The 27740-nt window shown below is 51.8% G+C and overlaps 7 protein-coding genes across 7 annotated transcripts; 3 read left to right on the top strand and 4 right to left on the bottom strand.

Annotated features, from left to right (window-relative positions):
- Nucleotides 1–1268: 1268 nt before the first annotated feature.
- Nucleotides 1269–2783, bottom strand: NEUTE1DRAFT_80736 (uncharacterized protein; the record flags this gene model as incomplete). The annotated part of the gene is made up of 1 exon (XM_009852099.1): nt 1269–2783. The coding sequence occupies one exon, from the start codon at nt 2563–2565 to the stop codon at nt 1342–1344; it is 1224 nt and encodes a 407-aa protein (XP_009850401.1).
- Nucleotides 2784–4761: 1978 nt separating this feature from the next.
- On the top strand, nt 4762–7175 carry NEUTE1DRAFT_80735 (uncharacterized protein; the record flags this gene model as incomplete). The annotated part of the gene is made up of 2 exons (XM_009852098.1): nt 4762–6077; nt 6380–7175. 2 exons carry the CDS (start codon nt 5784–5786, stop codon nt 7094–7096), a joined length of 1011 nt encoding a protein of 336 aa, XP_009850400.1.
- A 334-nt stretch (nt 7176–7509) lies between these two features.
- NEUTE1DRAFT_129273 (uncharacterized protein) lies at nt 7510–10720 on the top strand (the record flags this gene model as incomplete). Its single annotated transcript, XM_009852097.1, has 1 exon — nt 7510–10720. The coding sequence occupies one exon, from the start codon at nt 7510–7512 to the stop codon at nt 10471–10473; it is 2964 nt and encodes a 987-aa protein (XP_009850399.1).
- A 799-nt stretch (nt 10721–11519) lies between these two features.
- Nucleotides 11520–12799, bottom strand: NEUTE1DRAFT_137092 (uncharacterized protein; the record flags this gene model as incomplete). The annotated part of the gene is made up of 2 exons (XM_009852096.1): nt 11520–11543; nt 11675–12799. The coding sequence occupies 2 exons, from the start codon at nt 12797–12799 to the stop codon at nt 11520–11522; spliced, it is 1149 nt and encodes a 382-aa protein (XP_009850398.1).
- A 1194-nt stretch (nt 12800–13993) lies between these two features.
- NEUTE1DRAFT_145932 (uncharacterized protein) lies at nt 13994–18307 on the bottom strand (the record flags this gene model as incomplete). The annotated part of the gene is made up of 3 exons (XM_009852095.1): nt 13994–15712; nt 15766–17871; nt 17910–18307. The coding sequence occupies 3 exons, from the start codon at nt 18305–18307 to the stop codon at nt 14269–14271; spliced, it is 3948 nt and encodes a 1315-aa protein (XP_009850397.1).
- Nucleotides 18308–20211: 1904 nt separating this feature from the next.
- On the bottom strand, nt 20212–22065 carry NEUTE1DRAFT_145931 (uncharacterized protein; the record flags this gene model as incomplete). The annotated part of the gene is made up of 3 exons (XM_009852094.1): nt 20212–20744; nt 20812–21674; nt 21770–22065. 3 exons carry the CDS (start codon nt 22063–22065, stop codon nt 20212–20214), a joined length of 1692 nt encoding a protein of 563 aa, XP_009850396.1.
- A 2248-nt stretch (nt 22066–24313) lies between these two features.
- NEUTE1DRAFT_121737 (uncharacterized protein) lies at nt 24314–25946 on the top strand (the record flags this gene model as incomplete). The annotated part of the gene is made up of 2 exons (XM_009852093.1): nt 24314–25649; nt 25679–25946. 2 exons carry the CDS (start codon nt 24478–24480, stop codon nt 25944–25946), a joined length of 1440 nt encoding a protein of 479 aa, XP_009850395.1.
- Between the last annotated feature and the right edge of the window lie 1794 nt (nt 25947–27740).

Below are 27740 nucleotides of genomic sequence, written 5' to 3'. Positions count from 1 at the left end.
TCTTTACTTTGCTTCTAGCGCTACAACCCGGCGTTGGCGGCGGTGCGGGCGGATGCCACGTTTTCGCTTGTTTAGGTAGTTTGTGACGTTATTGGCGTGCTCCCTGTTCTGTTCCTCCCGGTTGTGTCGTGATTATTCTCGTCTTCCAAATGCCCTTCTCTCGCTTCGATCCCGTCCTTGTCGCAAGCCCCTGACGGACAAAGAATCCAATTCAATGTTCAGGAGTCGGTCGGTCGGTCGGTCGGTCGGTCGGTCGGCGGCGAGGCAGGCACAGACTGGAGTCCTGCTGAAAGTGCCCTGAAAGAGTCCACTGTAAGATGGAGCCTCCGGGGGGGTTGGATTCAGGGCGCTGTGGGGATTTGTATTCGAGAGCGGGACCAGGGCGAGCAGGGGCGGGCAGCTGTGTCCGTCAGGGTTCCCGTCAACCAAGATCAAGATGATGTCGTGCCAAGACCTGAATATCGGACAGTCGGATTTGTCGAGATGCCGTAGCCCCGACTTGGCTCCACTGGTTGGATTGGAGATCCGATTTGCGATTCTCGATGAATTAATTATTCGACATGGAGAAGAATGTCCAAGGTGTAAAATAAACACATACGATTAAACTGTGCGACAGTAATTACCAGTGAACACAGACACAAACAGAAAATAATGTACTGTAGTGAGTCAATGCCACTGTGCCTGAACTAAGGGAAAAGGGAGGGGGATGGGAAGTAGAAAGGGAAGTGGAAAGATGCGAAAGTTGTACAACGGCAGCGAGGCACAAAAGGTACCAAGAAGCACAAAAGTCGGATGTGCCGGGTAGATGGAGGATGGACTTTGTGCCTTTTCCGAGATGCTTCCTTCCTTTTGGAAATGGACAACAAAGGTGTGACCAAAGTCGGTTCATGTCTGAAATTGGCGTACTTTGTTACTAACAAGTCTTCACATCCACACACCGATCAAGACCATCCACCATCATGAAACATATATAATAGAGCTTAATCGACATAAACATTAACCGCGAGATTACACACCCCCTCAATCGCTGATACATCTGCCCATGAAGCTACCTCTATGTATATTGTTTTGAGCAATGCGCTCCAATCAAACCGCGGCAATCGGATCGCTCATTTGCCCCACCTTGTTTCCAGAGCACATGCCAATTCCTGTTTGGAAATGACGTCGGTCGTTTTCGTAAAAATCGGAGGTCCAGGCCGAGAAGCGGAGAGTGGCAGCAAAACACCAAAGCTGTGCATCACCATGTCAAAGGTATACAGCAAAACAATCGGAAAATAAGTCTGGAGTAAATTCTGAAAAGACCGGGCTGTAATTTTCCGCTGTAAACAAGGAAAACATCCATCATATAATCATGGCTCCTTCCTCCGCCGCCGCCCCTGACTCTTCCCCTTCACCACCCTCCTCCACCTCGTCCTCATCCAAGTCATAAATCGGATACGTAAGAATCGCAGCAATTCCACCCAGCGCATCCAGCCGCTGCCCACTCTCGTGATCACTGCTCAACACCCTCGCCTCGCCTCCATCCTCCTTGACCTTGTCCACCAACGCCACAAACCTCTTCCTCGTCTTGATATCCAGACTCCTGAAAAACTTGTTATTGATCAACAACACGCCCCCTCCCCTCCCCACCGCACCCTCCTTCACCGCCCTCTCCACCGGTTTCGCACCATACCACGCCCTCCCATCATCCTTCCTCAACCGATCGTACAACTGATCCATCAATGCCGTCTCGCCCGTAAATCGCTTGTCTCTCATGGTCGCCTGCACCTCCGGGCTCTTCAGCACCTCATTCAAGCTATGCACATACCCCGTACTGCTGTGCACAACCACCGCATCCTTCGCCATCCTCTGCAATTTTTTGTCTGTCCTCTTCTGTCCTTCGCTCTGCATGTACCCCCTAAAATCCTGCGCCACAAACCCGGGACTCGCCAACAACAACGGCCGCGGCTGGGAAAAGTCCACGGTGCGAAGCAGCGTCGCCAGCGTCTTTTCGTAAAAGCTCGTCATGCCGCCCTGGCTCGCCGACCCGCCCGCCCGCTTCTTGGGGATGTTGGCTTCCACCCGCTGCTTGACGACCGTCTGGAACTCGGTGATCAGACAGATGTTGGCCAGCCCTTCCTGCATCACCACCGCGCACATGGCCTCGCCCGTGTCTTCCGCCACCGCCTCCTCCAGCATTTTTAGGGAAACCGAGTCCCACCCGCTACGCTTCCATAGCTGAAAGGGCCGGTTGAGTTCCAGATCCAAAGTGTGGTGCTGGCCTAAGCTGACGTATTGGTTCTCTTGGCAGACGGTGCCCGAGACGTGGAGAGACGAGGCGGCCGGGTCGAAGAAGACGGATTGTACGCGGATCGTGAGGTCGGTGTGTACGCGGTCCGACGTCGTAGAGCCGGTCGAGCCTGTGGTGACGACTTTGCGGATGGCGTGCGCGCGCAAGAGGTCCGAGGGCGCGATCAGGTTGTGCGCGTGCCACATGTCTTCGGGCGTCGTGGGGAGGAGAGAGACGGGCGATTCGCCTGAGGGGTCGAGCGTCGAGAGGGAGTGTTTGGGGTTAGTGAAGCGCATCTTGGACGGTGAAAAGTAGTTAATCGGCGATGTGTATAGTGTTGAGTAAGGTATGGGTAGGTCGAGAGGTAGGTCGACGACGAGGTAGATTGCGCGTTGGATCGGAGACCGCTAATAAAGGGTGTGTATCCTCGCGTAGTTGACTCGAGTGTGCCAATATGTGCTCGTCGTTTTGGTATTGTAGTTTCTCGCAATGTTGCGATTCGCAGTCGTCGTGGTGGTGCTGGTGGTATTGGTCAAGGTCAGTCGATTTGGAAAGATGACGAAGTGGAAAAAGCTGTTTGGCTTGGGCAGGGAAGTGCTGTGGGCTGAGTGTGGGGTAGTTGAGCACCACTGCTTTTTAGCGGGGTAGTCCTGTGTTACAGTCCTGCTAGGCTCATCCAAGACAAAATAAATGAGACCAACCAGCAGGTTAGGTAGGTAAATCAGTCTACTACCGCTCGTCAAGATCAAAGGAAAGGCCGTTGCAGAACTGTGATAGGGATTATACTAATTCGAAAAGATATTGGCTTAAGTCCCATTTAGATATTTTTATCTAGGAATTGCCTAGAACTCAAGACCAGAGGTGGTACAAAGACGCTTGGATGTGTAGTAGGAGTATCCCCAAGGTAGAATATTACAGGTCTCAATTATTTTGTCCAGGACGAGCTAGGCATCTTGAAATGCCAGCAATGCTCTCGTGCCTGAAACCATCTTTATATCTGAGAATACGGAAATGGAGGTTTGTGTACTCAACTATTATAAGAGTTAAGTGACCAGAAGCCTGTAGGTAGTGAAACATCAGCTCCTCTGTTACGGACATTAACTTGTTGGCTCGCAATCCGATCTTGTCGGAACCCGTTGTTAGCACTTTTGCTAGTAAATGCCACAGTAAACTGATAGCTTCTCAAGTTCCACCCCCTACAGCGACTAATGTTAACGTTTCTTACGGAGTTACCCCAGAACACTAACAAGGATACAACCAATGTCTGTAGTTGCTCCTCGGCGGGCACTCTGTTTTCTTCCCTCTCACAACTTTGTCCTCAACTTCCCTCTTTCTTCTCCGCTGCCACCCAACGCAGCTCGACCCTACTCCGCTCTCACCAAGTTCATCATCCAGATCCAAGACCGGCCAAACGAGGCTAGACCTGGAAAAATGACTTGGTAGGGTCGTTCTTGGCCGAGACGGCTGGTAGAACTGCCGTGGACTATCCATATTCGATTTGTTTTACGACCACTTCCCATGCAGCATCCGCCACATGTGATTCCACAACATCAACAGCTCAGATTTGACGCCTTCATAGCCCTGGCCCTCTCGTCACTTCCCGCTACCCGAACCCCATTTTTATCCTCAGCAAGTAGTCCATGTCGTTTCTCTTGCCCGTAGCATGTCTCGGCGTTGACATCGACAATTACCCCATGCTCGCCTGCGCGCGCTCTCCCCTTCTCCCTCAGCGCTTCACAACTTACCCTATCCCAACCTTCGCTACGTACCATTACTAAGGAGTTCTCCAGGTATCGCACTCGCGCTAAGGCTCCAGAAAGGGCATATTTACAGAAGTGCTGTTTGGGAGCTAGGGGGGCTATGCCAGATACATGGTCTTTATCAGTACCCAACTTCATCAAGATGGGTGTTAACAGCGTGTTCCTGTGGGCTTACGAACGACAGGACTAAGAGGATCGGGTCCGAAACCCACGCCACATATTCTACACTACAAACTCTCGAATAAATGAGAAAAGCCACCAGACTTGAACGGCGCGCCAGCCGGACGGGACATGAGAAGCTCCGCGGAGATAGCTGCGCAGGACCGAACCGGGTGGTGGCCGGTAACACGGACCACTCGGACAACGAAGGCGGCCGCTAAGCCTGATTCGGAGTTTCTGTTAGCAAATCTGATGCCCGCGAGAGGGACTGGATCGAAGCGACACTCACCTGTTTGCTCAGGTGAAAGAAGCGACGACGGGCAAATTCATGCCGCAGCGCTGTCTCGCGGTTAGCGCGTGAAAATCCATGGGTTTTGGATGTTTGAGTCACAGTATCGGTTTCATAGGTTGCCTGTTGTTTTTCTCGGCGCCGAGTAAACGGGGAAGGGCCGGATACTGTGGGCCATCTTTGGCTCATCATTTGAGGTTGCTGTTTAATGTGATTCACTTTTTGGCTTTATATGCGAGCGAGAAGGGGTTGATGAAGACGCCATGTCTTTGCACGATTTGCTGCTTTTCCACTTTAGCTTCTTAGTTTGTCCAAGGTAGGAGCGGCTTGGAATTATAAGACAGCAAGGCACCACTTTTTTCGAGTTTCCATTCGTTCTTACCTACACTTCATCTCAATTTCCGATCCCCGAGATCCCGAAGTCCATCACTCCGTTACCATCGTTTAGTGTACTGGAGTCAAAAGATCTGCATTTGGCCTCCCTACGATCCTTTTCTTCCATTCATTTCCCGTCACCTGCCTGCTCGATCTGCCCCCTAGCTCACCTCCTCCTGGACCTGAATCCTTCCGGCCGGACTTCCACTTCTAGCTCGTGCGCCCCGCCAGCCCACCCCTAAACCCGACACACTGAACCTGCCATTTATTGCCTAGGTGGATTTGGCGGACACTTTTCGGTACCTTAGCTGAGGCTACCGTAAAGTTAGGTCCATCCGGTGGATCCACCTATTCATCCAAACTGGACCTGACCCGCCCAACCAGGACCCATCGGATGAGATCATGGGAACACACCGAGACACCACCTTATTTTGACCACACACGACCTTGGCTTCTCGGTTGTTCGGTGTTTTTTTGTTTTTACCTTTCACCGGACAGACCGGGTAGACCGTCATTCGGGATCGATCCATCCATCGAGAGAGGGACGGAACGAAGCTAAACGTAACAAAAACACATGTGCAGTTTTCGAGCTATTACGTGTTGGAAACTGGAACCAAGGTTCTAGGTCGGCGGTCAACAAGGGGAATTGAATGAAAGAGAAATGAATATAACACTCGTGGCGTGGCACCCGATTGATCTTGAGCTTGTTGTTGCCTATTCTTCTGCTTTTGTTTGTATGTATTTTTCTCGTGTTTTCTTCTTTCTGTTTTTCTACATTTTCTTCCAGTGGATACCTACCTACCTACCTCTACCAAGACGGAAAGTTCCATATCTTACCTACCGACCTAACTTTTACACGACCCAAATTCAAATCCGATACTCACCCCGACCAATTTTACTCGCAAAAACCTAACCACACACCCAAATAACCATGCCCAAACCATGGTACCGCACCCGTCCAACAACATGGCATTTCGAAATAGACCACTTCATCAACCCTTTCATCCCGGCCTCCTTTCTACCCCGTTTTCCGACGCCCATTTCTCATTTTTTGGGATATCGAAGCCCAGCATCACAACGGGCAAAGAAGCCGGCGCTGGGGAACTTAGCAATCATTCTGTTTGCGTTTGTGGGCGTGTTTGTGACGATTACGATTATTGGGGCGGTGGGGGAGCATTATGAGGGGTTTCGGGGGAGGGGAGTGCCGGTTGTTGTGGGGAGTTTTGTAAGTATCCTTCTTTTTTTTTTTTTTTTTTTTTCCTGTTATTTCCCAGGTGATGATGATGGTGATGATGATTGTGAAGGATGTGTGCGTTGTGGGTTTGATGGACGGTAGTTGAGCTGGACGATGTGGTGGCGTCACATCCCGCCCCCGGATTTACATCAACTATTGATGTACGCCAACACCACCAAGCATGCTGACTAACCCCGGATTTTCCCATCCCATGCATCCACCTCCACCCACCCCTACCGGCTACTGTTCGCTGTTACAACCATTCACTAACCTAACCTACAAAAACCAAACAGGGCGCAGCAGCAGTTCTCGACTTTTACGCCATCGAATCCCCCCTCTCCCAGCCCCGCAACGCCATCGGCGGCCAACTGCTCTCGAGCATAGTCGGCATCTCCATCGCCAAACTCTTTGCCCTCTCCCCGCACTTTGAATCCATCCGCTGGGTGGGGGCCTCGCTTGCCTGCGCCTGTGCCACGGCCGTCATGGCGCTCACAGGCACGGTGCACCCGCCCGCGGGCGCGACGGCCCTCATGGCAGTTTTGGACGACCAGGTGCAGGAGCTGGGCTGGTTCTTGATTGCGCCTGTGATGCTGGGGTGTGCCATCATGATGTGCTGTGCGCTGGTGGTGAATAATTTGCGGAGAAGGTTTCCGGTTTATTGGTGGAGTCCGGAACCGACGGGGGAGTTTTGGACGGGCAAGGGGGAGGGGAAAGAAGAAGGGGTGGCTGGCTTGGAGAAGGGGGCAAGTGTTGGTAAAGAAAGTGAAGAGACGAGGACGGGGTCAAGTTCGGAGTCGCGGCTGGGAAGAGGAACGAGGAGTGATGAGACGTTGCGAGATGTGGATATTGAAGCGCAGAGTTGCGGGGCAGTGTCCGAGTCGGGGGATGATGATGATGGTGAGAGAGGGCTGAGGGTGGTGATTTCAAGGCGAGGGGTGGAGATTCCCGAGGGTCTTAGTTTGAGGCCGGAGGAGGTGACGTTCTTGGAGACGATTTGTAAACGGTTATGAAGGCGTGTTTGAGCCTTCTTCGAGTTACCTCCATGGAGATATCATTATAATTCAGCGTGTTTTTGTTAATACACCCCTCCATTAGGTACCCATTGGCGCCTAGAGGTACAGTGCAGTATTCTGCCATTGCAGCGGCTGTGGCACGGACTTTCGTCGCTGAAACAGCCAATCATGACTGACGGGAGTGGCAGCACAAAATTGTTAGGCTGCAATGGGCTGCGTGGGCGGGCGGCAGGCAGCCCTGTTTCATTGGGTCGGGCGGGTGTTTGTTTGTAACTCTCTTCGCCCAACCTCTTGTTATCAATCATCATCATCGTCGGCTGAGTCATGGTCGACGACGACTCTCTTACAAGCCCAATCCTCATGTATGCTCGGCGTCGTCAAGACATGGTGAATACGAACAGGACCTCATCATGGCCTTCTTTACCCTGCCGCCGAAACAGTCCAAGGCACTGCCCATCGTCAGCCCCGAAACTGGTCAAGACACGATCCCGCTGCCAACAACGCACTTCAAGCATGGCGCCCCGAATCCCCAAACCAAAAAGTCAGCCAAGACACAAGCAACACTCGCACAAGACCTCTGGTTTCCTCCACCACCCGTCGAAACCCCTCCAGCTTTTGACGCCGATGAACAGTACGCTCGGGGCTTCGACGTATACGCACCCACCTTCGTGCCAGCCGCCCTGAAGCAGATCAACGAGTACGCCGGCACGGTTATCGACACCTTCCCAAAGACACATATCGATTACCTCCAGTACATCTCGGGCATCTTGCCCACTAGTCTTTTGCCCGCCCTTCCTCGGCCCCAGTTCGCCGACAATCTCTCCTCCGAAGCACCCCATCTCTCACCACAATGCTACGAGAAATACTTTCGGTCCTTGATCGAGGTCGAGCTTGCTTACCAACGAAAGGAGAACGCTTCTTATTCGCTATACGGCCACACGGGAATCCTCAAGTTCAATGACCCAAACGAACCGACGGTAACCATCACCGTCCCAGGACTTCGCGAGAACACCCCAAACGTCCAAGTGGACGACGAGGTGCAGCTGCGCCAGTTACGCTTCGACTATGGCGGTCACTTTGAATCCAGCTTTTTCCCATGGACTGGATACATCTACAACGCCCGCGTTTCCGCAGTGGTGAGAGCAACCGAGACTCTCGTCTTGCGGGTAGCCGGAATCACCTATCACACGGCTGAAGTCGTTACTCCAACCATGATCCCGCCTTGGCCGACAGAGTTTGTGGTCAAGTTCAACATTCAGTTCTTCGTACCCATGGTCCGGTATACGCCCATGATGGACGTGCTCCCCCACATCACGCAGTCGCTGGATCTGGCAGAACAGGTCCTTAAAAATGACTTTGATGCGCTAGATTCCTTCATCGACGAGGTCACCCATAACGGCTCGGCGGGACCCAAGGCGAACGAGTTGGCCACCACCAATGTTTACTGGAACCAGTCCATGCTGTTCCCCACGGAAGCAGACTGCAATTTCCAGACCCACGTTGTCAACTGGCTGGAGCACTACGACAGTACACGATTCGACGAGTCTTTGAACTACGAACAGCGTATAGCTGTCGACTCAGTCCTGTGCCAGAACTACGGCACTATGCCCTATCTCATCTCGGGTCCTCCCGGAACAGGCAAGACCAAGACCATGATCGAAATTGCCCTCCAACTTGTCCGCAATGTCCCCAATTGTGCCCATATTCTCGTATGTGCCCCATCCGAACCAGCAGCCGACACCTTGGCCGATCGGCTCTCCAAGTCCATGAGCCGCAACGAGCTTCTTCGTCTTAACCGGCCAACCCGCGACTCACGAGAGGTGTTGAGCAACCTCCTCCCCTACTGCTACATGCAAAACGACATCTTTGCCCTGCCTCCCCTCGCCCAACTCATGTCTTACCGCATCATTGTTACCTCTTGCCGAGACGCCTCCATGCTCATGTACGCGCGTCTGACCAACTCGGACCTGTACACCGTCACCTCCACCTTGCATCAACAAATCCACCCTACCTTGCCACCCACTTCCAAATCCCGTCTACACTGGGGCGCCCTCCTAATCGACGAAGCCGCCCAAGCCATGGAGCCCGAAGCCCTCATCCCTCTCCACGTCGTCTCCCCTCCTCTCAAAGGTCCCGAACCGCTCTTTACCCCCCTCGTAATCATGGCCGGCGACGAACAACAACTCAACCCACGTACCTCCTGTCCCTCCACCCCTCTCCAAGAATCCCTCTTCGCTCGCCTGTTCAAGCGACCCGTTTACGCCAACCACCCCTTAGCCCGGCGCCTCGCCAAAGACGCTCAGCCGCCCCAACAACAATACCAACTCCACCCGGACTTACTCCCCATCTTACGCCCGCCCTTCACAAATCTAATAAGGAACTACCGCTCCCACCCCGCCATTTTGGCGATGCCTTCCAAACTCTTCTACTTCGACACTCTCGTCGCCGAAGCCGATCGCCACGAACGCAACCGACTGAAATCCTGGCCCGGGTGGCGCGGTCGTCGCTGGCCTATCTTGTATCATGACAACCCCTCCCCCGACGACTTGGAAGCCCCCTCGCCCGAGTCTCCTTCCTCAACAGCCACCACCGGAGGCTGGTTCAACGTCGGTGAAGCCCACTTGGCATGTCAATACGCCTTGTCCCTTTTTCGATCTGGGCTGGTGAAGCAATCAGAAATCTGCATCATGTCCCCGTTCAAAGCGCAGGTGCGGCTGATACGCAGCTTGATCAGGAGTGAGCAGTACGGTATGATGTGGGAGGTGAATGTGGGGCCGACCGAGGCCTTTCAAGGGTTGGAGCATGGAGTGGTGATTTTGTGTGTGACGAGGAGTCGAAAGAGGTTTGTGGAGAGGGATCGCGGGTTGGGGTGGGGGATTTTGCCGGGGGGTGTTAGGCAGGAGAGTCAGGCGGGGGGTGGGATTAGGAATCAACTGAATGTGGCGCTGACGAGGGCCAAGTTTGGATTGATCATTTTGGGGAGTAGGGAGGTGATGAAGGGGGATGAGGAGCAGGACGATGAGGAAGAAGAAGACGATACTGATAGTAAGGATGCGGAGAAAGACAAGGGGCCTCCGACTTGGGGAACCAAAGGAGAAAAAGGAACGGAATGGGCCCAAATCATTGCATTCTGTGAACGCAATGGGTGCATCGCGGATAGCAACCAGGTATCAAAGTCGTCCACATCAGCACAGAACAACAGTCGGAATAACAATGGAGAGGGGCAGTTGACCAAGTGGGAGACGAATTTGCTTTCGACGGGCCGAGATAGGGAGCATTCCATGTCGTCGGACGCTAGTGGAAGCGGTGCTAGCGTTACGGGAAGCGGAAGCGCAAGTGGGACCATGGAATGGAGTGATGTGGATGAGTTTTAGAGAGACAGATGAAGTCCGTGGGGACTAGGCTAGAGAGTGCATCGTTTCTGTAGGGAGTGAAAACCTATCCAGACACTTATGGGTTGTGGGAAACTGGTTAGGTAGCGTGGCGTTTGGTGTTTTGGTGTTTGGATTCATGCTCAGCGAAAGTCAATTATGGTTCATGAACAATAGTCAGGACTGTCAGGTAGAGCCGTAGAGGTAGCGCTTTGACACATGTAGGAAGTTGGAAAATACCTATTTCGAGAAAGCCTTTGGATTTGTGGCATGTATCCACCACTTCCTGCCTTCTTTCGAGTACGAGCGGACATAATTCCGGCGAACAAGCGGCAAAGATAAGCATTATATCGCTATCATCATCACGTTCACGACTTTACTCAGGACTTTGCCAATAGTTCAGGTTGTTTGCTCTCATTTAGAGATATAGGTACCTGAGTTCATTCCCACGGCAATCATCTGCTGCCTTCTATGTCACTCCTGCCTAGTTTTCAAGACAACTGCTGCCTCGCAAGTAGGTGCCTTTGATCCCCCCCGAGTTCCATGTACTTTTTCTGCCTTTGTAGTCAGCCTATGCCCACTAGAGTAGGTAGGTACTACCTTCAGCGAGTCCCCAATTCCTCCCTTGTAGCCTTTACTACCCTTCCCTCAAACCCGTGACGTAATAGCACCTATTCATTCTACTCCAACTCGAACGTCCTCCTCATAAACTTCTCCGGCTCCCAAGAAAGACACCAATCCTCCCAATCCTCCCACTCCCCATATGGACCGCTAACCTCGCCCTCTTCTTCACTCCTGTCCCCCGGCAACTTATCAAAGTAGCCCCCCAAAACCATGACGACAGTCTGCTCCCCCTCCTCGGCGACCCCTCACGAAACGGCTTGACTCCCTCTGCTTTGTTTTCATCCAGCGGCACCTGCCACACCTCCCTCACTCTTTTCCGCAACTCTCTAACGGCCGCTTCAAACACTTTCTTCATTGGATATGGTTCACCAGAAGGAGAGGGAACGAAATGGAAAGCCGAAGCAGTAACCCAGTCCACACCGCCCTCATTGTGCCTGCCTTCCACCGGCCTATTCAGCTTTAGGTTCTTGTGCAACGCCATAAACGTCGTCAGCATACTGCCCCTTATATGATGGGCCAGTTTTTGTCTCGATAAGGTTGCGAGGGTCTGACGATGGGGAACGAACCACCATGGACACACGAAATGGTTTTGAAACATGGCTATGAAACTTTCTCTGAGGTTCTCCACTTCAAACAAGTCTGCTGAGGAAAACTTGGACTTTTCGACAACGGGGGGAGGAGAGTCAAGCAGGGGATGAAAATCGGAGAGCACGTCAAACCCCAACAAAAAGGAAAGTTCCACGTCTCGTGGGTCAGTGTTATAGATGTCTTCGGGGACGATGAACCGTCTCATGCGGCTATAGCCGTAGGAGGGCTGATACCAGCTTTTGTCCTTGGTGCAGTCGTAGCCTGGGGATAAGGGGTGGTGGCTGTAGAGAGTGGAGAGGTCCTCGGTGAATAAGGGATGATTTGATGCCGACCAAGCAGAGAGGAGGTCTGGAGAGATGCGGTTGTGGGCGACGGAGAGGACGAAATTGATCCATTCGAACCCGGTAAACGTGTCGGGGTGCCGCCCGGACAGAGGGGTAAAGATTGGGCAGGTACAGCAGTCTTTCTTTGTCTCCTTCTTCTCTGTCTTTGTTTCTGTCTCGTCGGCAGTAGAGGTGCAGGGGGACGCGGAGGAGCTGCGGAGGAACACCCCCGCTCCGCCAGATAACAACTGGCCGAGGTTGAATAGCCAAAACTCAATGGTCCCGCCTTTCGGTCTGACAAGGTCGTAACTCGTAAACTGGCTCCAGCACATAAGCTCCATCTTCTTTCCCAGCGCATAGTGGTCGGTGCCATGTTGCGACTTGAAAGCGTCGTACCGGTCTGGTCTTGCGCGGCCGCGGTAAGCAGTCATGGCCACGACAGCGTGGACGAAGTCGTCCCAGTCGCGGTCAATCGTTAGCCGTCTCGTAGCAGGCTGGAAGATTAGGTCTACCTCCTTTTCGGAAAGATCCAATCCGAAGGCGTTGGAGGCGGTGATTCCTAGTGCGGAAAGTTGGGCGTCGAGACGTGTGTGTGCGGGGCGGACACGGCCATCGGGAGAAAGTCGATTCCAAGCTAGACCGGGGGCTGAGGCTGTTTTGATGAAGGACTCAAGGCAGCGGGCTTTGCAGAGGGTGCAGATGTCGGGGCTGGGGCGGACGTAGTCTTTGAGCAGGAGGAGGTAGGCTTGCGGGTCGTCAGAGAGATAGTTGAAGACGGGACATCCACTCATCATCTTGGCAAATTGGTTCAGGTGGTCGGGTTCGTGATTTGTGATATGTTAGGTAGAGGTAGGAACTAAGAGAGTATGGTTCTGATCACCACACTGGGCCTTTTATACCTAGGTACGAGGAACAGACTCGTAAGAGAACCAGTGTCTCTTTATGACGCACTTATACAGTCGTCTCTCAACCTCTTCACACTTGTGTTCCACACCCGGCCAAGCTTTTGGGTTCGTCATTGACTGTTGTCGCTCCCCATAGGACCAATAGTGATCCCATCGGATAAACGAACAACTTCTTACCGCAGACTGGCTACACTCAGTGCAAGAATCGGTTTACTTGCGGTGTGTCGAATTGATCATACTTCCCCATAATGAGAGGCAAAGATTGCAAGAAACGGATAAGTGTCTCCGGGCCACACCGACTCTATGTCCTGAATTTCATCCCTCCCCCGGTTCCGAGTCCCGACTTCGGGTACTTTTCCCAACCTTGAACCTGAACCTGAGTCACGACCAATCATTCTCATTGATGTACATGGACCACAGCACAGCACCCAGGTGTTCGACCGCACTCTTTTTTTTCCACTAGACTACTTCCAAGACAAGACCTTGCCACTCTGCTAGTCCCTAGGACGGGTCTGGTTGCACGGCGGTAGTAAGTACATAGGTACCTAAGTAGGTAGACATAGATGTTACCTAGAGGTACAAAACGCATTTTTCCAGGTATGCTATGGTACCATAGAATTATATTTGCATCGTTGCTAGAGGTAGGTAGACGGACACGGAGTGCATCGATGCACACAACGTCACATCATCAACGAACGGGCGGAACCGGAACGGCCCAGGCCGGGCCGGGCCGCGCTCACTGGTTCCAGTAGGTAGAGGTTCGAGGTAGAAGTAACACACCAAGTTGACAACCGGCACCTCTAGTCTACTCCATGACACAAAAGGAACCAAACACCTTCTGACTTCTTAGGTACTCTTCTCAATGTACGAACATTAAATATCATTAGATTCTTCTCTTCATCTCTTCTTTTCTCTTATCTGCGTGGACTATATATAAAGTATGTAATTAAGTAGGTAGGTAGGTAAGGTAAGGTAAGATATGTAACAAATGAACTTGAAATTCCATCATCCATAGAAACATTAGCATAGATCCGATCCCAAGTGACGACATGTAAGATATGATATTGGGGGGGGGGGGGGGGGGGGCATAATGACGTTGCTAGACATGCTGGACATGAGCCATGAATCAATCCCTTCGTAGAAAATATGCCGAGCTGGAAAAACGCAGCAGAAAGCAGGAACGAACGCCTTTCTTTGCGCCCGTTCCATTCCAGTCCACTCCACTCCCATCCAGTCCCAACGTAAGTCATAATGTGTGACTGACTACCTCTAGGTAGTCTGGGTATTAATATTTCATTTCTTCTTTCATCCCCACTTCTCTCCATAGAGGTACTTATCTCCCCTCGTCAATCCCTCACTCACTGCGCCTTCGCCTTTTCCTTTCCCTTCCCCTTCCCTTTCCCCCTTCCAATCGTCCCCATCCTCTTCACCTCCCTCATCTTCCTCGCCAAACTGGCCCTCCTTCCCAAATGCACCTCCTCCTCACTCCGATCCACGCGAAAGCTGAAATCCACTACGCCCACAAGACTAATCACCGCCTTGACCAGGCCCTCCAGGTCATCGCACACCAGGCCTGTGCACACTTGAAGAACAGCAAACTCTGCGTAACCTGGTTCATCCTGAAGTAGACCCTCAAGAAGGTTTTGGTTCGTCTGCTGCACTGAGCGCGCACGACTATGAGCCCTCGAGTGCGCCCGCGACGTTGGAGCGCGCGAGTGGGCGCGCGAGTGCGAAGGCGAAAACGCCCTTGGTCTTGAAAACGATGGGTTACGGCTGTGCGTGAGCGAATGGGTCTGGATCCCTGGAGGGAAGGAAAAAGCCAGATGGGCAGAGCCCGAGGGAGAGGCACCGGGGGATTGGGCAGGAGAGGGGGTGGTGGCGTTAGGGTTGGCGGCTTGGGAGAGAGATTGGTGGCGGGCGTCGTGGCTGTGAGAAGAAAAGTAGCTGATTTCGCGCTTGACGTGCTCGTAGTCGTCTTCGCCGGAGCGCGAGTCCATCAATTTAAATGGCTCGGGCTCGTTGTAGACGTCATCGTCGGCGTCGTCGGCGTCGGAGTCAGAGTCGGATTCGGCGCCGGATGCATAAGGGCTTGCGGGGTGGCTGCGGAGTGGACTGGTTGTTCCGAGGCGAATGAGGCGGCGGGTAATGTCGTAGGGACGCGGGAGGGGCATGAATGGTGGGAGACTCTGGCCGGAGAGTAACGAGTTGGAGAGCAGAGTCAAGGTCGACAGGATTGTGTGGTGTGTCGGCTCCAAGGTCATGACCAGTTCCGCAACCTGATTGTCCCACTTGGGGTACACAGCCACCGACGACGCGCGCGGGCTGGCAATCTGGTTTTGCGAAGCATACGGTTTCATCTTGGTCGGGGCATGAATCGGGTTCGTAATCGTATAGCTCATGAGCGTCAGATAGGCCACCATGCGGTTGGTCCTGAGAATAATCTCATCATAAACTTCCCGGGGAAACCTGCCGCCGATAGTGGGTTCCCACTTCTGCCACTCCGAGTGCTGAGACATGGAGGGGATAAGCATCATCAGCTTGCCAAAGATCTTGGATCGGAATTTGAAGAGCTGGTGGGCGGGAGTTCCCTTGATGTTGACGTCGCCTGCCTGTTCGGTAAGCTTGGTTTGTAGGGTGGAGTTGATGATGGACGAGTAGTTGGCAACGAGGTAGAGGGTTGCTGAGAGGTCGCGGCGGAGCCAGGTCCGATCGGTTAGGGGCGAGGGGAAGATGGTCCAGATAAAGGCGACGAGACAGCCACCAGCGACGCAAGCAAGGCGGTAGGGGCCCAGGAGGTAGATTCTGCAGACACTGTTAGTGATTACTTTGGCAAGAGAATAAAATGGACAACTCACTCATATACAGGTTGCCCCGTCCTCTCCGCTGCCGCCCTTCCAATCATGCCAACCTGCAACTCATAGCCGATGATCATGACCTGCGTGACAACAGTGATCATGACCGCGGGCACAAACCGGGGATACTTGAGAAAGAAGTAGTAACACAAAAAGATGCTCAGCATCAAAAAGACAATGACACCTGGCGGATGTCCATCAACAATATACCACACGATCAGTGACAGGACCATGCCCGCCACCGTGCCACTTGTACGGCAGATGAAGCCAAACAACGACTGGCCAGATGTCATTGTCATGCCGATGGCTACCATGATCATGGCCCAGACGAGGCGCTGCTCGCGGAAGAAGGCTTGGGTTTCCTTGAGGTAGGCGACGATGCCAATGGACATGGTGGCGCAAGCGACACGGAAGCCAAAAGCGGATTCTTCTGAGCCAAAGAACTTTGAGATCTTGCGGAGGCGGTTGCCGAAGCGTTCCCACGCAGTAGCGGGCGGAAGGTGTTCGGGGTCCTTCTTGTTGTTGTTGAAACCATCGCCAAAGCTGACAATGGTGTTGCTGCTTTCCGAGAGGTCAGGCGATCCCTCGGCTGTCGAGTCCTCATTCCGCAGAACAGCAAGGAACCACTTCTCCAAGCGCCTGAATCCGGGCATGATTAACCGCTTGCGCGACATGGTGCCGTCTTCGACCTTGGAATCGGCGTAGGCAGCAAACTCGTAGACGGCGTTGCCCGAGGCGTGCATGAGGTTTTCCATGTAGAGCAAGATGTTGAGCTGTGCTTGGTCGCGCTTTTGGCGTTCGAGAGGGATGGTGTCGTGGGCGGTAAAGCCTTCTTCGTCGTAGATCAGACCCTTTTCCTTGACCCAAATCTTGAGAAGCTCACCCTTTTTGGCGTAAAAGGCTGCCACCTTCTCATGGATCACCTGAGCATACCCCAAATCGCCAGGCTGCAGAGGCTGGCCGGCCTTTTCCTCAATGTCGGCAGTTTTGGATTTCTTGGGGCGCGGGGTAAGGTCCAGCTGGAGGGCGGCGTGTTGGAGACCTTTGTCGATGGCTTCGGAGAGGATCTCGAAGGGCTCGTGCATCTGCTTCATGACTTCGTTCCATACCCGCTTTTCGATCTCCTTCTCGGCTACCACCTCGGGTGGCGTGTCTTCTTCTGTGTACCACCCCTGGGTTTCGGAGACGCGCTTGAAAATGTCGATGATGGTGGTCATGCCCAAAACAGGAATGTAAACGTTCCTCAACAGGGTAAATATGTGGCTGAGATCGGAGGCGTCCAGCCTTCCCCAGGCAATGTCTCTCTTGGCAAAACCCATGTCGGCATGCAACTTTCCAGAGAGTTCTCGTAGGGCAGCGGCAGTCTCGCCCAACGCTTTCGCGGCCTTGGCCTCCTTGGTGATTCTTGGCTTTCGATTCCCCTTCTCAGCCTTTTTGGCCTCCTTCCTCGCCCAGGTATCAGTTCTCGTAGCAGGCGCGAACATATCCTCCGACTCGAGACTGGCCAGATAGGCCTTTTGCAGGGAAGCCGTCTTTCGCAGCAGGCCAATGGCGCCCGCAAACTCCTTGAAGACCACCAGACGGCTGCTGACGGGGAAGATAAAGAGGTTGACAGCCGAGGCAATCGCCATAGCCAGCAACATGCCTGTCAACAGTTGCTGAACAAAGTGCTGGGCGGCGGCCATGGTGGTCATGATGGGGCCGAAAGTAGCTGCGATGTTGACCAGGATACTGTAGATAATGATGGAAATGTTGAAGGCCGGCATCTTGGCCCTGACCACGTTTCCCAGCCAGATGTTGAAGAACAGCCAGACGGCACAGACAGCGCTCTGGCTCGAGTTGTAAGTCGGCAGCGCGGAAACCGGGGCGTCTTTGGGTGTGGTGTGTTCGCGGGCCTTGACGGCGCTATAGAGGGCGAGCATGGAGACGGCAGAGCCGAAGCAGATGGCGAGAAGGTTGAGGACCAAGTTCATGAGGAATTTGCCGCGGGGGAGGATGGCAATGGCCAGGACGGAGACGATGGGAACGAGGTAGCCGACGGTGCCGAAGTAGATGGCGATGGTGTGGGACTGGCACATGGCGATGCCGATGGTAGGCGGGAGGGAGCCTCTGTGTGTTGTTAGTATGTTGAATACCTACCTACCTACCTGCTACTGAACTCAGGCACAACGTACTTGAACATGGTGATGACTGTGGGCATGTCGAGACCCAGCTTAGCAGCCATGGCGGCCAGCCAGCCGGCCTTCTTGTTTGGCTTCTGCGGGACTGGATTTGGGGCGACATTGGTGACATTGGTGCGGACGCGCATGTCATCGTCGGTGTCGCTGTCGGTGTCGGTGGTGAGGCCATCGTCGCCATCGTCGTCGGGTAATCGTGGGGTTGGTGGTGGTTCATGTTCATATTCGTGTTGCTGTTGTTGTTGTTGCTGTTGTCGCGAAGCGAGGGTGGTGGCTGTCGCAAAGCCTTCTTCTACCGAGATGGGCGAATCGGGATAGTCGCGAGTCTGTCGCCGCCTCGGGTCGCTGGCATCCTGTTGTTCTGCCATGGCGAGCGAGCGAGCGGACGACTGTCGACTTGTTGTGTGAGGATGACTTGGTTGTGTTGGGGAGATAAGAAAAAAAGAGAAGAAGGAAAAGAGAAAAAAAGAAGGAAAAGAGAAAAAAAAAGAAGGGAAGATCAAACGGCGGCTTCTGTGGATTCTTCTTTAGTCGCAACTTTTTTGCAGGGACAGTGACTTGGGCGTGGAGTCGTGACTCGGGGATAACAGGGCGGGCATGAGTCTTAGAGGTCCAATTCTTTTCTGGGGCAATGGCATGGTCCCAATTGGCCTTGTTGAGATGGAATCAAGAAAGCGTCGCCATGTTGATCCTTTTTCATTTTTGTTGGTCTTGTCCACTCCAAAGTAGTGCCGTAGAGGTACTACCGAGCTACCGTACGGCGGGAGGGAGCGGTGCAAAAAGTGCGTCATGGGGCAGGAACCATTTCCAGGGCGGCGTGCTTGGCACTTTCAGTTCAGTTGTATTCTGTAGTGGGGTATCCCTGTAGTGTACAGTCCAGTACTGGTTTGTTTGTTAGTTTGAGACCTCGTGTCAACTTTCCTATGCGTTTTCATGGCTAACTAATGTATGATCTTACCTTGGGCACGCCATCTCTAACATTTAAAATGCCAAATTAAATCCAACTAATACCTTTTAATTCATCCATATAACCTTTAGGACTATTCGAAATAGATTTTGTCTAGTGCACTATATTTATTGTACAGCAGGAGTGCCTGGTGTACCAAGCTAACAATCAAACCAGCATTGGACTGTACAGTGTTTCTTCTACCCGACCTATGGCGACGTCCACCGCTGAATGGTTGAGCTGCCCAGAGCTCCGGATCACTGATCGCCAGGTCACCTTCCAAGGAACCTAACACACATGACCTTCCAATTCCATTTCCATTCAATAGTAGGAATTGCAGACTTATAGCCCTGTTTCCCAGAACGGTTGCGCATACTACCAAGGGAACGAGCCCACTCATCACCGTATTCACAGAGCGATGCCTCAGCGACGGCCATTAGGTAGTACACGTAGCGCGCCAATTGATCAGCGCCTCCTGAAGCTAGCAAAACTCTGTCCCAGGGTGGTTGGGTATTCTTACGAAGCCTCAAGGTACCTAGACCCAGCCGAGCAATTTCAACGTCCTTGGCCTACGAACGACACATCAAAACACGAGAGATGGGCACATTAGAAAGGCCGGAGGAAGAGGGACCGGAACGGAAGTCGTTGGGTTTGAGACGGACCATCTGAAACTTGGACACACCAGTCTTCTCCGACTCTCCAGAGCTACGGACCCCGGACTCCACGGATGTTCCCTGATGGGCCGCCAGGGGCCGTGTTACATATCCGATCTAAGCCCCATGGGCCGGTGGTGCCGGGTTACAATCCGTGGGTTGTGTATTTGTCAAAGGCAATCAACAAGGGCGCACTTACAAATACTGTTCGATGGTCGGTTATTTCAGTTTGTTAGCAAACTTGTATGGGTTTGCAGATCTTGGCTGTATGCGGTTCTCATATAAAAATGCCCGCCAAGACCAACAAGACGACGACATCAGCATTGTCTTTCAACAGTGACCGAGTTCATTTGCAGAAGAAGTTGTAAAAACGACTTCATAGTGAAAAACACGTTTAATTATTCTCTTTTTTTTTCTTCCCCCAAACTCCATTACAGGGAAATGAATGCGCATCCCTTTCAACAATCAAGCCAAAACTTTTGTCTTTTATCCAACCCAACTTTTGTCGTCCAGTCGTTAATCGTGTAAACCCAATCCACAACTTTTCCCATCCTATGCTTTTTGTTGGTCCATATCCCATCATATCCCATATCCAATCCATATCGTATCCCAATCACATGTCATCAACAGATCCCTCTCTTCCACACACACACACAATACCTAACAAGCCCAACTACTCCACCCTGCTATACTTGCAAAACTGCCTCCACCTCTCTCCATACCTAAACACCACCACACTAATCGGCGCCAACGCGCCACTCATGACTCCAAAAACCATGAACCCCCATCCATACCCAAACGAATCCACCAGCGGCGCCGCTGCCAAGGGCAAGAACGTGCCCATCAGACACCTACTCACAATCACACCCGTCATGGCACTTGCCGAGAACAAGCCAAACGCATCCACCACGTAGGCCATCAGTGGAATCAGGGTCATCATGGTGTTGGCGCCAATCAGCCCACAAGCAATGAGCAAGAAAGGGAGAGGCAGCGAAAGCTCGGCGACCCAGCCGTAAAAGGTGATGGCGAAGGGCATGCTGAAGGCGCCGAGGATGGTGAGGGGCAGGCGGTATTCTGGTTTTTCCTTGGGTAGGCAATCGTCCGGGGAGCAGGGCTGGGTGAGGGCGGCATCGCGGTCACGGAGGGCGATGTAAATACGGTCGAGGAAGGCGTTGCAGATTAGGACGGCTAAGAAGGAGCCGACGGCTGTTGAAGTGCGTTAGTATCCTATTTCATGGAAGAAGGGAAAAAGGAAAAGAAAGGGAAAACGTACTAAATCCCATAAAACACAACCCCTTGACCGCCCCGGACAGCCCATACTTGTCCTCCAGAATCTCCGGCAACGTCACACTAACCACGTAAAAATACGAAAACGTGACGGACCCCAACAGCGACAAGGCCATCAACAGTCCCGACCCAAACACCACCAAGAACGGCCTTAACACCGAATCCCTCAGTTTCCTCCACTCTTCACGCTTGCTTTTTTTGCCTCTCAAGTTGCCCGTGCTCATATCCAAATGCGCATTCGCCAACCTGGTGCTGTGCTTCTCCCTCATCACCCTCCTCCTCACAATCGCCACTTTATACGTCTCCTTAAACAAACACAAAAACAGAATCTCGCAAATGGTGCTCAAACCCACTACCCCCCACACCACCTTCCTCCACCCGACGCTTTCCGCGACGGCACTCGAGATCGCCGGCCCGACCGCCCCACCGATAAGAGGCGCAATGAAGATTAGCGACATGGCGCTCCCCCGCTGATCGGAGGGAAACATGTCCCCCACGATGGCGGGGTTGAGCACGTTCGAAGCGACTGCCATGCCCGTCAGGCATCGCGACAAGATGAGCGTCGGGACGGAAGTGGCGGTGGCGGTGAGGATGGTGAAGAGGATAAGGAGGAGGTTGGTGATGTTGAGGGTTGGGTAGCGCCCGAAAAGCTCGGAGAGCGGGGCGATGAGTAAAGGGCCGGCGGCCTCGCCTAGTTCCCAGATGGTGACGAGGAGGGCGGAGGCGGATTTGAGGTTGGCTGGTGGTGGGAGGGAAGAGTCCGTCCCGTTGGAGGGGGGAGGAGGTGGTGGGGTGAGGGAGCGGACGATGGAGGGGGCGAGGGGGACGAGGGAGATGCAGTTGAATGTGCTGGAAGCATAAAATGTTAGCGTTGTACAATTGGGGATGAGATGATGTTGAGATTTGAGTATGTGAAATTGTGAGGATCATGTGGGTGCACGTACACACTAAAAGCCGTCATGGCCAATAAAGCCACCACACTCCATTTGAATGATGCCGGCCAGTTCTGCGGGTTATCCGGGTCGTCGTCAAAGTGGCTGATATAATCCTCCAACCCATCATCAACATCATTGTCATCACCAACATTGTTGCCGTCGTTGACGTGCGGTGCACGGGCTACCGCAGCATCTGTGCCGTGATATCGCGACCGCTGCTGCCATAACAAATCGTCCTCGGTATCATGGTGGCTGAGCAAGGGCCTTGCAGAGTCCAAGGTCGAGCTCCTCTGGCTTCGCGTCATCTTGGCGCTTCTTTTCCTTTTTTTTTACCGCAAAGAAAAAACGGAAAGAAGTGGTTATCGTCAGTAAAATGAAGGGCAAGAGGGATGGGATGGAAGTTGATATCAAATCCTGACTCCCGTCCTGGTATCTGGACCCTGATAAATGCCCTGGAAAAGCCTCTTGACCGGCAGTGGAGGGCGAGCCGGTTCATGCACAAAATCTGCAATGTGACACAAATGCACCAATACCGAGCTTCGCTGTTCTAGGCCTTGGGAGAGCTCTTTAATTGGTCAATCCCCTCAATCAGAGGTAATCAATGTACATAGTGCGCGGCAGAAGGCGATGGCGGGCAGGGGAATAGGGCGGGCACATCAACGTACATCGCGGGTCAGTGCATGTTAAAATGGAAAACAGTGGATAACAGTGGATTCGATGGGCAGCAATTGTAATGGTTCATCGCTGTTGCTAAACCACCTTGCTGGGCAGATGATGATGCTTGTTTTTCTTTCTTTCTCTTTTCATGACTCCCGCCCGTCTTCTCGTTTGGTCGGTTCACCCCAAAGAAGGGAAGGGAAAAAAAAAAAAAAAAAAAAAAAAAAAAACCCGAGATTTGCCGCCAGAACCACGCACCCACCCACCACTTCTCACTCCATGTTTCTTTTAACGGGAGGGAGGGTCGCACCGGCGCTCTCGGTGGCCGCTGACAAAACGTCATCCGTCCGATTTCTTCAGCTTGACTCCTCCAGTCGAGGCTCTGTGCGTTGCGGGCACAAACTCAAACCATGTGCCAAGAACACGGGTTAGGGTTATGTCTGCCACTCTCAAACCGTAAATCGCTTCACGTCATTCATCTCATTGATACTTCTCTATATACCTACACGAGCAAGGATTCTCAACTGTTCGGGTAAGGTGTTAGTGCCTTTCGCGGGCGCTCCCCACGTAAAATTCTGCACGCACTACCCAAATCATAGCGCACGGACCGAAACCAGGCTTTTCGCCCATAAAAGAATTGTTAGTACTATCTGAATTTCGCAGTTTTCCTGTTAGTGCATTCCCGTACAGCTGTTTTTCGCGCTTTTATGTACTTTTTGTGTAAATAATCCTAAGAGAGGGTCCCGGGGGACGCAGCCCCCTAGCATTAAAGTGAATAAATTTTAGAGAAAGTCTAACTGTACGGTCAGCATTGTCTATCCGTATAGTAATAGAAAAGTAAGTTTTAGGGCCCGTTTGGTTCAGTCAGTAGAATTTCTACTAACTTCTTACAAGGGTAGACAAAGGTACAAAGCCAAAAAGCAGCTAAAAATATACCACAGGATAGGGGCTAAAAGACACGTTGTTGTAACTGGAGTTATGATTAGGGTTGTAATTCGCAGTATTAGTTACACTATCACTGTAAGGTAGCGGAAGTAGCAAAATGTTCTCTATCTTTATAAGGTGACCTGTTAAGATAGAAAATAGCAAAATACTCTTACATAGGCTCACTAATTCCTCTTTTAAACCTTCCAAACTATATTACATCCAACTACCTTAGTGCAATACTTTTTCCTACAGCCAAGACTAGAATAACCCCCAACTACCTACATAAAATAGTAAAAAAACAGTCTGCTAGCTGGTAGGAATTATTTGCCCATACAAACTTTCGTTTTGCTGACTGAACCAAATACGCCCTTAACCTCCTTATTCTAGCTCGATAGAGATTGCTCTAGTGATATGGCTCTTCCACTTCAGGTTATTAAATCCTGAAAAGCACCTTTTGTGTGGTGTGGTGCGAAATGAACGCCTGTGCACGTGACCGACGGCTTTACCGGGCTTCACTTGATTGGTTACTCGAGGACGATAGTGGATGTAGCTGTTTACGGGGCTGATGGTGTGGCTGACGCATTCGCGCGCTGGACGCCCGCAACGACAACCGAAGGACACTCGGAGTTGACGACTATTCAATCTCGGTGCAGAACACAAATGCAGGGAAATTGCGTCACACATCTGCAGCTTTCTCCTATTTTTTTTAATGGCTACCATGTCCATATCCTCTTTCCGTTCATGTCCGACGTTCTCTGTCTTCCGATAACACGCAAACTGCCAGTCCATGACCTGCCCGGTCAACAGAAAGTTGGAAGCGAGCATGCCTCGAATGAACATGAGGGCTTTCTGCCCTTTGAACTAAGTCAACTACCGCCTTGATTCACCCGAGTTGTTACTCCCATAAAATCTGCAGACGAAAGACAGGTGTTCATCAGCATGCATCCAGAAATGTACGGGCAGCTGTGTACAGGAGGGAGCTGCAGAAGGTTTCCCTTCTGTCATTACCAATAAACATCCTCATCTGCTCTTCTTTCCCCGCTCCATTTCCTTCCTTTCATCTATCCTCTCAGCATCGAGTATCTTGGTCAACCATCAACATCCATCTACCAAGAATCTGACCACCGCCCGTCATGTTATCATCTTTCTTCGGGACCGGTCGTTCTGTACTCCAGCCCAAGACTCCCTCCCGGCAAGCTAACGATGACAACCGCGCCATTCTCTTCAAGGGCCCGGACCGTAACGTCCAACGCCTCACGTCCCACGGTGGAATAAACGCCCACAAGACCAGTCAGCAGCCCAAGTGTCCCCTGGTTGTCGTTCAAGGCTATAACTCGGTCCCGTCTAATCAGTACTACCCCCCGCTGAACCAAGAATTGTGTTTTGGTCCTTGCGGCGCAGGGCTACACTTCCAGAATGAAGACGTTGATATCCCCACCGACGAAGGCAAGCTCCAGCAGTCGCCCCCAACACTCATGAATCGATTCAAGTACTCCATGGAATCCTTCCATTACCCCGTCCACGTCTGCCGAGAGCCCACAATGTTTTACGTGGATATTGAGAGGAACGTGGAGTGGCACATCCAACTCCGCCACTACTTTTTCGACCTAGACCAACAGCTTCAAGAGCTCGAGCACTTTCTCTCCTCATCCTCTTCTGCCAATATCGGCAACATGGACGATAACACGAACCTCACAGACACCGCCGCCCTAGCAAACTGGACCACTTACGAAACCGCCACCACCAAAGCCGGATTAGGCTTATGCTTCCCCGTAACCCGCAGCACGAACCTAGAACAGTTCCCCAACCTCCGATACTGCCAGCGGAGTGTGTTCTCGCAGCAGAGCATCAAGGGGCAGCTGACGGGTCGCTGGCTTATAGTCGCTTACGCTTTTGCATCTACGTACGAAGCCGCTCGGAAGCTGGACGTCAAAGCCCTGTTATCATCGGGCTGCTCCAGCACCGTGAGTGCTGCCCATGGTACGGGCTCATGCTCAGGTACAAGTTCAAGAACCCACTACAACACTGACACTATGCTGGCTCTCTTTGCCAGGTCCTGGGACCCACACAGCTGCATTCGTAGCGGTAACGGTCCAGCGCCCGGCCAATTTTATCAGCTTGAGCGGAGAAAGAAGATGGCATCCGAGTATTACATCTATCGGTATGGCGGTGGCGGCGGCATAACAATCACAACAACAACCACAACAACAACAACCTCCTCAACGGCCTCAACTCCTACCGTTGTGGAAACCGAAGACAAGGCTGCTGACACCACTATTACTTCCTCAACTATGACCACAAATAGGTCCGATGTTGTGAAGGAGACGAGGAAAGCGGCAACGCGGAAGAAGAAACGGACATGTTCCCTACCGTCTACTACGACCCCTACCAGAGAAAACGGAGATCACACGCACGATTCTGGGCCGATGCTGCCCCTATCGGACTACCTATCCCCCAGGAACTCGAGGACCGCTGCCATCTCATTGATCGGCTGTGGCCGGCTTTGATGACGGGCCAGTACACACCTCCAAAGGCGATGACGGATCCTGACGATCTTGAGTGGGATTGGACCGACGATTGGCCCATTACTTCTACCGAGTGAGATGAACACATATGGATTCAACAGCGGTCGGAAGTGTATGCCAAATACATGCAGGCGAGGCATCTCCGACTTTCAAAGGCTCATCAGCACGCGGCTTCGTTTGAGATCAAGGCTTTGGCAGTAGTGATTAGAGGAGAATCAGCAACAATACCTCTACCGTAACAACTTTAGCGTAACTTCACAATACATCCATAGCTCAACTTGTCTGCCTCTAGGCAATTCTACATCCAATCAACATGTTTTCTGCAACGACCATGTGACTTCGAGTATTACCAGGCAGCTAGAGTTCTAAGCACATCCGTCTTGTCTTTGGCACGACATGAACATGGAAGTGAGCCAGGCGGGTGCAACAAGCACACCAACCCAAGGCACTCAAAACTTCCATAGCAAAGAGAGGTCTCATTAACAGGGTCAATCAATGAGCAGCTTCATTTCGGATTGAGGTTATTCCAGTAGAGGAAAATCAGCAATAAAAGCGTGATGTCTTTTGCAAAACCAATCTCAAGTCATCTTGTCTAGAGGTACTCGGCAAGTTTCAAAGTGAAGTGCTCTCTCTCCCCACAACACTCAGGTATTGATCAGAACTGTCAGAACCCAGTAAAACCCAGTGAGAGGATGGATTATGTACTGCCTGCGAGGGTTAACATAAAGAAAAACGCAGTACCTAACTTTTGATGTGGATGATGACAGCTTCAACATGTATTAATTTGGGACCCGAAATGGCGACATAACAACTTGGACGAAAGTACCACTACGACTACCTAGGTAGGTACCTACCTACCTAGGTTTATCAATGACGCGGCTGTACTACTACACTGCATACCGACATGACTTTAACACGCTATCACCGCGGAAACCTCCAAGTAGGTATGTAGTAGAAGTTTAGGTTGTGTTCGGAGCCGCTTTATAACTTTAGAGATAATTTTGCATTACCGTACATAGCCCGCAGCTGTACTCCTGTACAGTAATGCAACCGTTAATGTACGCCAATTTCCGCTATAACGGTAGTGTGTTCGTTGGCTTTGGGCTGTAAGAAATTGAAGTGCTGTATTTATAGGGGGTTATAGGTATTGAAGTGCCTGAAGTTATTGCTTCTTACAGTTTTAAATATGGGGTCAGGGTCCTTTAAAAATGTTAGAGTTCTAGTACATCGCGGTAAGGATCCTGGCCTTCTAATTGGTTAGATGGATACGGTGGCCCAAGTGCGCGTTAGGCCGTTTATCCAAAAGTTTAGAAAAAAAAAGTCCGTGCCAGCTGCAGGTAGTAGGTACGCGCCCAAACGCATTAATATAGATTTAATTTAGCAATCAACCCTATCTCACCTTCCACGTAACCCCGTATTCTCGTGCAGTAAGACATACTCTAACACTTTCCCCATACCAATTATACTATCAAAAATTAATATCTATAACCAACGCCAATTAATTAGTAAGTGTATAGAATATCCAAATATAATATATATTGATTTTATACTAATATAACGTATAGTAATAATGGCCGACGAAGATTTTGCTGACGATAGCGCCTGTCACGGCTTGGCTGGATGGGTATTGGGAATAAGGGTACTCTGACGGACAAGCTTCTTATCTTATCTTCTTATCGATAGACAATCCGGATTGGGAAGGCGGCGACGAATGGCAGATCTGACTTATATGTCCGGATCCGAAATGCCTTCGTTCGTCTACCTTCTCTTTCCCTCCTTACACTTAATATTACTTTGATTTGTAGCTTCTAATCTTATTGTCTTATCACTCGTAGGATCACGCTTTCACAACGCCCTTATAGCAGAATTAC

The sequence above is a fragment of the Neurospora tetrasperma genome (genome assembly GCF_000213175.1).
Source record: "Neurospora tetrasperma FGSC 2508 unplaced genomic scaffold NEUTE1scaffold_3, whole genome shotgun sequence".
Lineage (NCBI taxonomy): Eukaryota > Fungi > Ascomycota > Sordariomycetes > Sordariales > Sordariaceae > Neurospora > Neurospora tetrasperma.
This window is presented reverse-complemented; position numbering and strand designations above follow the sequence as displayed.